Raw genomic sequence first — 11,269 nt, 5'->3', positions numbered from 1 at the left:
TTAGTGGAGCATAAGAATTAAAAGCTTCTTTATGTGTGGATCTTGGTATGCATCGTAGATTTGAGCTAGAAGAGCTGAGAGGTCTGACAGCAAATCTGTAATGATTTTTTTTTTTTGGAGCAAAACCATTCGGCGATTTATAGATCAACAGAAGTATGTTAAAGTCTATTCTCTAAGTAACGGGGAGCCTGTGTAGTCACTGAGGTAATGGTTTTATTGAGATTACACTGGCATCACCATCCTGGACCAACTACAACTGTCTGGTTGACATTGTCTCGTCAGACCTGAGAAGACACTTGCAGTAATCAGTTCTACTAAAGATGATCACATGAATTAGTTTTTTTAAGGCCCTGCCGAGACATTAGTCCTTAAATCCTAGAGATGTTGCAGAGTGGCGGCCTAGTGGTTAAAGCAGTGCACTTGGAATCCAGAGATTCTGAGTTCAAGCTCCCAGGGCGCTGCACAATGGCAGCCCACTGCCCCCAAAGGGATGGGTTAAATGCAGAGAGTGAATTTTGTCGCTCTGTACTTGTGACTGTGTAATGACAATAAAAGATGAGAAAAAATGCTGGAAAAAATGTTTAGATGATGTAAAGTTGACCTATCTACTGTCTTTAATTATTTAAAGGTTCAGGTCTGAACTACTAATTCCAAGCTTGATTAGTGGTTTCTTCCAGTATTAACTGAATTGTGTACTAACTTTTAAACCTTCCTCCTTAAAGATATAGTGGAGGATTTTCGCAAATAAAAAAAAAAAGAAACAACTCTCCACTTAAAAAAAAATGCACATGCACAACACTATACCCGCTCCCGTGGGAACGCCTATTAGACGTGTGTGAGAGCATACACAAGCCCATTTGTCCTCCTGCATGCTCTGTTTAAAAGTTGCTGTTTGCATCACTCATACAAGCTTACTTTACAAAACAAGATTTGCAGTTTTTCACTATGTCAGACTCACCACCGGTAAGTACAAATGGGGAAGAGCACGTAGGACGGTCTAGCGTAAACATATCACCAGAATGATTGACAATGAGGAAGACCATTTTTTTTTATGATCCACCTGGAAAAAGAACATCCTCCACGTTACCATTAATTCAAAAAGTTATTTCTTCAGTTTTATTTCTTTTAAGTTAAATATAAGTTTGGTACATCTCTATTGATTTTTTCCCCCTTCTGCATTTACCCACTGCTTGAATGACTTCATAGTCACCTGGTGACATCATAATGTACAGCTCTCTGTCATCTGCAAAGTTATGGTAACTCATGTTTATTACGATCTTAGGTAGAGGGATCATAGGATAGGAGGGGCCTAAGATGGACCCTTGAGGAACACCACTTGTGATATTTTTATGTTTCTGATGTAAAGTGACGACAATTACATGTTAAATCTTGAAGGAGCAGTAGAAATCCACATTACAACTATAGAGAAGTTGTGCACTCCCCAAATCTGACCTGTATAGAAAAGATGCACAATGCAAAAAATCAAAAAAAAAAAAATCTAAAAATCTAAATCTTAATAAGTCCTATTTTTCTGAGTGCATTTTTTTTCTTGAAGTGAGGAGGTAAGTGAGACAGTTTGCCAATGGAACAAGACAATTTACATTTAAAATAAGACAAAGCAACTGCTTTGTCTTATTTTAAGTGCATTTTATCTCATCTTATTTTAAGAGTAAAAACACTAATTCCATTGGAAATGTATCTAATTTACCTTCTCAAATTGAGGGCAAATATACTTCAATTAAGACATTTTGACTTATTTCTAGATTATTTTTGTAGTGCAAGAACACATCCTGTTTATAGCCTGTTGCAAATCCTTTAGGGGAGGGAGGCAGAAAATAATAAATATCATCCATCCATCAAATTTTCATCATGCTTTATCCCAAGCGAGGGGTGCTGGTGCCCATCTCCAGCTGTCTACGGGCGAGAGGCGGGGTACACCCTGCACAGGTCGCCAGTCCATTGCAGGGCAATTTTTTGATTGATTTAAGTAAACAGTCATATGCTGAAACATTTTGAAATCTGGTGGTCTATTACATCAGATGCAAATAAAACCAAGATAAGTATGTTGTGAAGTCCTGAAAAATGTGAAAAAGTTAAGCATGTTTGAACATTTTTGTGAATTATTTTATCATAATTCTTTTAAAGTTGTCCTTATCAAAATACAAACCAAATGAAGACTGTAATATGATGTTGTGCAAGTTTTACCACAGCATGATCAGAAAAAATACCATTCTATGCAACGGAAAACACAAAAAACAAATTTTAATGTTCTTCATTACTACTAGAGAGCTTTAAAATAATCTGCACTAGTTTTAATAGCCCTGATCATGTTCATCCACAGTGAAAATCAAAGATCCACTCACAAAGCACCTGCTCACTCACTGTAGAGCTGCAACTAATGATTTTTTTGCAAATCGGTTAATCTGTCAATTGTTGTTTCGATTAATCGATTAAAAGTTGGATAGCAAAAGGTTCCTTAAAGAAGATTTTTTCACAAAATTAAACCAGGTGAAACTCAAACTTTTACACTTGAGGAGTTCTAGATAAAGCTTTTGAAAGACGAAAACGTTTTTTAAAATCTTAAATGCAAAATGTTTACAGATTTTCTTTTACAATTTTGGTATAATTACTGCTCATTGTGAGTTGTTTCTGCTAAAGACATGTTTTACAGTCTCCACACTCCAGTTAACAAATTTTAATCGCTTACTAAATAAGTTAAATATTTCAATAATCGATTAATCTGATTATTTGTTTCAGCCCTAGTTCACTCTTCCTACACTTCATATTAATATTAACAGGCCTTCTTCCTCCATCATGTGTGTTCCTCTGCTCGTCAGCAGATGTCAGTGTTGGTTTCAAACCACCAACCACTGTGTGTGACACAGATAAGGTTTTTTCCAAAGCGCTCACATGAACAATTAATACCCGATCAACTGAGTAAGAATCGCGTCGCTGCAACAACTGCAGCACAGGCTTAGACCGGATTTGGTGACTGATGGCAGATGGCGGTTCTTAACCTCTGAGGGTAGCAGAGCGAGGACTATAATGCAAGAAAAAATAAATTAATGAGTGTGAGATGGATTTGTGTGTATAGGTTTACTTTAAATTTTTCATCATAGTGTTTTTCTTGCTGTTTAAGCCCCATACGTCCAGATCGTGACTCCTTTGAAGTCTCTGCGTGTGCGCATGTGTTGGGGTGTGTGCAGCCCGCTGTCATGTGGGCTCATTGTTTACATGCTGCCCAAATCTCAGAGAGGGCGTGTAGCCCCGAGTGTCTGAGCGTGTCGTCAAATAACATTTAAATAACATTTTTTGCTGCTGTTGTTTCGCCCTCACGCCCCTCAAGAGAGGCTTTCTTTCATCCCTGATGATATGACACGAGTTGAGAGGATTCGTTTCAGGACCACGGCCAGCTCCACGGTGAGAACAAAAGGCGGATTTGAAAGCTCTTGATGTCAGGGACCGTCTGCATTTTACCGATTACACTAAAAACGGATACCGCTCTCTCTGTCGACGTACACTTAATTTTCTTAGTACAAGGTCTCAAACAGAATATTTTATTATTCTGAAACTTTTTTTTTTTCAGTCCCATGTTTTAGTTATAAAAGTCAGTTTTGCATACTTTTACAGAAGGTCTCAGTTTAAACTGTTCTGATAACTGTCTGGGTTCCTTTTTTTTCCATCTGGTTCCTTTGAATTGATATAAATATTATTTATGAAAATATTTTTTCATACTTTGCTTATTTTAGTCTCTAAATTAATTTCTTTTGTGTGTGAGCTTGTCTTTTTCCATTTTGGATTAATTTCTCCAGCGGGATAACTTGAAGACAAACATATGCATTTCAGGATGTAGGATTGATGGTTTTTTACACCTTATTTTTACAAATGTAGTTTCTCAGTATGCTAAGTGTTAATGTTTTAGTAAAACTATATGTTTTATGTTTCAGAGATTAAATAATTTTGAGAAAGAATGATTGTATCTACCTCGAATATTGACAGATTTGAATTTGAATGATTTAACATGAAGAATTGCTCCTTTTAACTTTTTGTGCAGTCAATAATAAAGAAAGAATACCCTCACCCTATCAGTGCAAATTGGAGGGTTCACTGTGTGTTACAATAATACAGTAAACATAACCCTTTCAACTCAAGTGATTAAAGGAGGTTTTCAAAACAATTTGTAGTTTGTCTTTCAAAACTCTTTATGGTTCGTCGATGGCAGAACTTCCTTCCTTCCTTCCTTCCTTCCTTCCTTCCTTCCTTCCTTCCTTCCTTCCTTCCTTCCTTCCAAATGTCTGGGATTATAAATGTATTCGGTTTAGAAAAGTCACAACTTTCACCATGAATGTATTGGTTTGAGATAAATATATCTTTATATAAAACACTATTAGTTAAATAAATATTTTTCAAAATACCAGTAAGACATTTTCCTTTCTTTATCATCTTTTCCCTGGTCTTTATAGATTCAATATTCATAGCATTCCCCTAGTTTAATGATTATTATCTAAATAGTTTGTAATGTATAAATTCCGGTTGTAAAACGAGCTGGGGCTCTAAAGCACAGATTATGGAGAAAGTAAGAAGAATCTTTTCTGTTTAGGGAGATTTTTTTTCATGTCGCCATTTAGGCACGGGGCTGTTAATTTAGCGACAGTCCCTGGCGGCAGACATCACGGCTCAGGCAGCTAGGGGGAGGGAAGGAGCTGAGATGGACAGGGAGGGAGACACCGGCTTACGACGTCAAAGGAGTATAGACACACAGGGAAGAGGAGAGGATAGGACAAGCAGCCAGCCAGACTGCCTATTCCCTACGGTCCACTGATTTAGGGAAGTCTAAAGCCTCATCTGTCACAAGACCCTCTCTTTAGCCACACCAGTAAGAGATTCATTTTATTTTATGTTTTTCTATCCCAGAAAAAAAAGAAAGGGCATCCATGTGAAAACAGTGGTGGAAAAAAACAAGATCTCGTAAAAGACGCTCATGCCGAATAAAGGAGGTCGGCTGGATGTTAGTTGTGTTGTTTTAGGGGGCGTGCGGGCCTAACTTGTTACAGGATTCAGAGACGGACTGATGAACTGAGAAACTGAGCTTTAATAATAACCAAACAACAGGAAGGAGGGAAGGAAGGAAGAAGACACATCCACCAGATTACTCCGATTTTTTTTTAACCAAGACCAACACCACAGGTAGCTATTTTTTCTATCAACTCTATGTTGTCTTTCTGTGTGTCTTTGCTCAGAGGCGTGAAATCGCGTCCAGGTCATTGTTGTTGTCACCGACGTCTTGACAAAGAGCTCTCCAGCTGTGCTGAGTGACACCCTGTCATGTTGGGAGCATATCTGCCACAGATCCACTGGAAAGACTGGGTTGAGGCTGCAGCTATGGAAAATCACAAAAAGACATAATGATGATAATAATAGTAGATAGGGGGGGAGGCTCAGTGATTCATTTTCCAAAACAAAACCAAAAAAATCAAAGGAAAAGCTGATTTTTTTTCTCCAGATGGTATTTTATATCTGTTTTATCAAATGTATAATACAAAAGTAAGCTTTTATCTTTCAATACAGTTATTTCAGGAATGAACTTTATGAATATTTCTTTAAACTTAGCTGTTTTGGTAGGTTTTATAATTCCTCTGAGCTTTTCCATTATCACTACAGAGCTATCACAGTTTGTTCTAAGGCTGCATGATAATTGGAAGACATGCAATTATTATATTGATGATGCTTTTATATTTTTTTACACCCAGCATGCTGTATCTGTACATTCTTGCACCCTGTCTTTAGTTCTTCAAGCTACTATTTACTTCTCTGGTATCATTTGGGAAAAGGTTTCATTTAATGTTGTGCTTTTTTTTATGTTTTACCCTTTTACAGACTTTTTTGAACTAAAATAAGAAAAGCAGCAGTTTGTTGAGTGCCTTTCACCAAACAACAATTAAAACCTTGTTTTCTTCCCTTTTGTGGTAACAATGGTTAAATAGATGTTGCTGTCTTTTATTATTATGTTTTAAAGAAAGCACTTACATTGTGCGGCCTCAGAAATACTAGTATTAAAGTCTAATAACAAATATCAACCTGATAATTAGGAATTTTAAACCAAAAACAACTTCATTATGCTTCGTATATACGTGTTTTTCAGGAATCCCGTCTTATTTATATTTTGCACATTATACTTTTGTTCTTATGTAACTATCAAAACCAGAAATCTACATTTACAGCATTCATAAACCATTGCTATATTATACTCCAATCCACATGTTGCTTTTAGGGATTTTAAACGTGTATTTCTATATCTTTCCATGAATTTTACAGTTATATAGAGAATGTGCAAAAAACTACTTAGCAACATAATTTCTCAATCAAATTTATTTTTTATTTCTTACTTTGTTAGAGAAATGTTACATTTTGCATTAATGGGTTAAATCCTTAAAGCCTTACAGGAAATAATCTGCAGACATTTTCTTTAACTATGTTTGTATCGTAATGGCTACATTAGGCTTTTGCAGTTATTTTATCTTAAACAAAAAGTAACTACCTCTTTCAAAGGGGTAGTGGTCTCAGAAATGTTCAGCACCATCCTGTTTGCTCTTTTTTCATATTACCTTGTTGCTTTTGAATATCAATTGTGATAAACTTACATTTTTCCAGCTGCTCCTTGTGCTGTCCATCGTTATGATATATGTAGCTCTCAGTAAGCTATAGTGTGTTGGTGCCTATAAGCTGTTTTAATGTACAGAGTCATTCAACAGGCCTAAATATATTATTGGCTGAATCTGAATACAGCCTCAGACGTATAACAGCTAGCCAAATACTGCATTCAAGCAGCGGTTCTGATTGTTTTGACTTATTAATTAGAACCCAACTTAATAAACATACATTTTCTGTTTGTGGAATTTGTGCTGCTATTAAGACCATGATAAGCATTTCTCATAGGATGCACAAACCAGCCATTTCAACTGAACGCTCCCATCTGCACCTCCATCCCAGGCCTCCTGTTAGCACCTCCTGTGCAGTGTGAATTTAAGCCTCCAGGCTCCTGAACGCCTCCTCTCTATGTTTCTGTTATAAATGTGTGTGTGCGTGTCTGTTTTTTTTCTCCCTCTTCAGACTTCTCAATGAAGGAGCCTGACGCAATCAAGCTCTTCATCGGGCAGATACCCCGAAACCTGGAGGAAAAGGACCTGAAACCCATCTTTGAACAATTCGGGAAGATCTACGAGTTAACAGTGATAAAGGACAAGTACACGGGGATGCACAAAGGTAAACATCCCTGTAAGAACCAAGTGTAAGATCACAGAAGAGTCTTCAGCTGTGATTTCAATCTGAAAATGGATTTCCAGTAAATATGATTTATGTTAAACGACTTCTCACTGAGGTGTCCTGTCTAAAGACCCACATGAGACCAAACACCCAATGAACCAATCGATCCGATGAGGTTCTCTGACGTTATTTGCACCCTTAAATTGGTTGTAGACCTTATTAGGAAGTCTCACAGGGGAGAAAAAAAGAACTTTTATTAAAGATGAATCATCTTTTGAGGTCAGAGAAAAGTTATTTTGCAGAATTGATCAATAAATGAAGACAAGACCATGCTCACAAAGAGCAGTGCTCCTTTTATGACCACACCGCTTTGCTTGCTCATCAAAAGGAATTTTAATTTGGCGTCGTGACTGAGAACAAGAGGTGTAATACTATGGATCAAAAGGCAAGGCAAATAAAGGCTTAGTCTGTTTGTCTTGCCCAGACTTAATGCAAAAAAAAAAAAAAAACTACTGTTGAGTAACAATATTAAATTCTATAAAAGGACAATTAGATTAGGAGCTTGTTGCCTCAGGGCAATCTGACAAGGCTCACTTTTTACTTTCCTTAGTGTTTTATAATTTCCCTTTAAACACAAAGATTTGTACACTTTCAACTGTCTGGATTCATTAAAAATCTTTTTGAGATTTTGAGCTAAAAAAAAAAAAGAGTCTTTCTGTTGAAAAGTACCAGTTCAACACATGGGGAGCTGAGCGTTCATATTTCGCAAGAAAAATCAACAAAATCTCATGTGACAGATGGGCCGAGACCGGGGGAAGCGATCTAAGATGAACAATGATCCTTACTGTCATTTCTAATGCAAATCAGATTGAGGAAAACAAAAAGGCTTTTCAGTAAAAATAAAAAAAAGCAGACGCAAAAATCATCAGTCGTTTGGTAGACGTATGGGCCAGGTGGTATCAGCTTTCCAACACCTATAACACCTATTCTGCATATATTTACATATTCATGATGAGAGGGAGCTTTAAAGGTTAATGAAAGCCTTTCCCTATTATGTGGCACTGCATACATTTAGCTGGAGCCAAGTGATATTAAAAGCTCACTTTTCTGTCTCCAGACTTTATGATCAGACATTTCACTTGATGCTGGGGCAGTAAAAAAGGAGAGCCGTTTGTATTTATATAGCCAGTATTTAAAAAAAAGTTCACACATTACGATGTATAATATTTGTCAACATTAATCATATGAACATGTAAAGTACTCATGAGTCAGTGCTGTTTTATCTGATGATTGAATGAATCCCTTTTTTAAATAGAAAGTACCCCAGACTCAGTGTATCTGTGATCAGGTGTTAACTACCTGTATTTTTAGAATAGAATAGAATAGAAAATCCCTTTATTGGCCCACAATAGGGAAATTTTGGTATTAAAGTAGCATTACAGCAAAAGTGGTGACACAAATGTGGACCTTAAAAGTGTATAAAAAATAGAATAATTGGTAGAGTAAAGGAATATAAACAAAATAAATATTGCACTGTATAGTGTTTTTATAAATATTAGTACTGTGCAGTCACCCGAAGAATGAATAATCAATAAAAAGCTGTGGACATTTTAGTGGTGGATATGGAAAAATAGCAGCAACACAAGAGATGTGCAAAAAGACAGCAGAATGTTAATAAAGAGACCAAGACAGAAACTATGCCAAAAGTCCAGCATGAATATAACATCTTACTGAGGTTGTTGGAACAGTGATGGTTATAAAGTCTGAGTATTTTCTCGACTTCAGAGAGTATTTCAGTGCCAGATCTTTACTGTTCATGATTTTAACTATTTCTGGTGATTCCATTTAATGCCATTGCTTTATTGACTTTTTTCAATGAAAAGTACCCCTGTCTCTGTGTTTGTCTTAACTTTGCAAAACTCCTGAGCAGAGATGATGCTGGCATTAACCTTTTGCTTTTTTCTTTCATTAAATGAACTCTGATCAGTTCTTTTAGGTTAATCTGTGTCTCTAACAGGAAATACTGCTACTGTCATCTCCTTCTACCCTTTATTTTCTGCGTGATAGAAAGTTCTGCATTTAAGGGACTTATTTTGATTTAATGAGAGTTTATGTAACCAGGTTTGAAACTATTTGTATTGGTTTAAAGCTGGATTCAATATTATTAGGAGTGTTGTGTGAAATGCTTTGAGTTTTTTTTTGTTGTGATTAAGAGCTTTGTAATAAGCTATCCTGAATGTTCAGAAATCATGCCATATACTACCTCCCATTTCTCTCCAGGATGTGCCTTCCTGACGTACTGCGCACGAGAGTCGGCCCTCAAAGCCCAGAATGCATTGCACGAGCAAAAGACCCTACCAGGGGTAAGTGTGTCATTGCCTTTTTTTCAGTCCACACCAGCTCGGGATAACTGGCATGTCGGGCTATGTGAGCACAGAAACACAGATGCGTGCAGACTAAAGAAATTTAAACCAAGTTTGACATGTGGGCTTGACTTCATCCTTAAGCCGATATGTTCCGAGAAAGGTCAGGGGCTGCTCTCCCTCTTATGTTTCATATGTGATGCATCCAGACATATCCATCCAAGCTAAGGCATGAGTCATCTCGCCGACATGTCACGGGTCGGGGAGAGATGTCTGCATGAGGCTCACCGCTGGAGTGACTCTTCCAGCTCTTAATCTCGTTGACGTTCCTCTTCTCTTCTGCCCCCACTTCTTCTCCCTGGATTCTAATCAAAGTTAAACCTAGCTTTATTAGCATAGCCAGGCAGCAGGTGTGCTGCCAAATGACATTTCCAGAGCTAAATATGACATGACAGCCACGTCTCTATAATAACCTCCTATATGAGAGACAAAGCGACAAGGCAAGGAATTACTGAGACAGAGTGTGCTCTCCCAGAGTTTGCTGCTGTGCTGTGCTTCCTCTTTTACTAACAAGGCGTCACTCCTGTTTCCTTTTGGTTATTTTTGTTCAAATCTACATCATTCACGTCTTTTTTTTTCACTCTTGAGTGTCAGCTGAAGACAAGACTAGAGGTTTTGACAGAGGAGAGAAGAAGATATGCAGCCTGGAATAACTTTTAGTACCACATAATCATTATTAAATAAATAAAATGCTGCTTTGATTTGTTTTACATAATATTTGATAACATACAGTAAAACCAAAGAGTATCTACACATAAAAAGACACAATCTTTTACTTCCGGTCATTGTATGACATGAAATCAGATTAAACATTTCACGTTTTATGCAAGTTAGGATTACCAAGATCATCTCTGTTCACTTGATACCAGAATATATGGTAAAATGTTTTTTTCTTTTAATTTTGAATTTTTTAATTCATTTGGATAAGTACATCTTGTAATAGCTTGAAGAAGCCCAGATGATAACACCATGGCTTTGTAAGCTTCTCATTGGTTAGTTTACAACATTACAGGGATGTCTATCAATGGTTTTAGGCAACATCTCAAACGCTCTGCTTCCTAATGACACCAAGCGAGTATTAAAGAAATGTATAGAACGTTCATAATAATGCTTCCAATAAAGGAGACTGTGTCACATCGATAAAGGTGTTATGTTTTCCAAGTTGGTTAAAGAATGAAACTGATCCTGGAACAACATACGGTTTGGGAAACCACTGTGGGAGGAAGTAGCTATTACTCCAGAGGCAGCATAAAAAGGGATATCGCAGTTTGCTAATACACGCAGGAGGAAAAAAACCTTAATAATATGAGACCTGTCCTGTTGTCGAAAGAGAAGTGAATAGTGTCCTGAGCATCCGGAGTATGAAGTAAGCAAGCAGTAGCATCACCTTTTGAGGGTGTTTTGTTTCGGGAGGGACTTCAGTTGTCATGAGGAAAGAACTTAATGTGGAAATATTGAAGCAAAATGTCAGGAGGTTAAAGCTTTAACTGCAATAGGTCTTCTAAACTGATAAAGACACTAAAGATACTCCAGAATTAGTTACAAAGTGACTTATAGGTATAATTGAGGATATTTTGCCCATT

General features: G+C 37.0%; 1 protein-coding gene across 3 annotated transcripts in view; it reads left to right on the top strand.

Annotated features, from left to right (window-relative positions):
* The first annotated feature begins 3,279 nt into the window (after positions 1-3,279).
* LOC107084081 (CUGBP Elav-like family member 3) overlaps positions 3,280-11,269 on the top strand; it is a 47,189-nt gene continuing 39,199 nt past the window's right edge. For 2 of the 3 annotated variants that reach the window (XM_015373750.1, XM_015373748.1), the window contains exons 1-3: positions 4,732-5,187; positions 7,111-7,263; positions 9,544-9,626. In XM_015373750.1, the coding sequence (XP_015229236.1) occupies positions 7,119-7,263; positions 9,544-9,626 (228 nt within the window). In that variant the 5' untranslated portion in view covers positions 4,732-5,187; positions 7,111-7,118. Of the gene's footprint in view, positions 3,421-4,731; positions 5,188-7,110; positions 7,264-9,543; positions 9,627-11,269 lie in introns of those variants that run through there. The other variant, XM_015373749.1, reaches the window with a different exon arrangement.

Source organism: Cyprinodon variegatus, unplaced genomic scaffold (genome assembly GCF_000732505.1).
Source record: "Cyprinodon variegatus isolate N-32 unplaced genomic scaffold, C_variegatus-1.0 Scaffold91, whole genome shotgun sequence".
Classification (NCBI taxonomy): Eukaryota; Metazoa; Chordata; class Actinopteri; order Cyprinodontiformes; family Cyprinodontidae; genus Cyprinodon; species Cyprinodon variegatus.
Note: the sequence above shows the minus strand (reverse complement) of the source record. Positions and strands in the feature narration are given on the sequence as shown.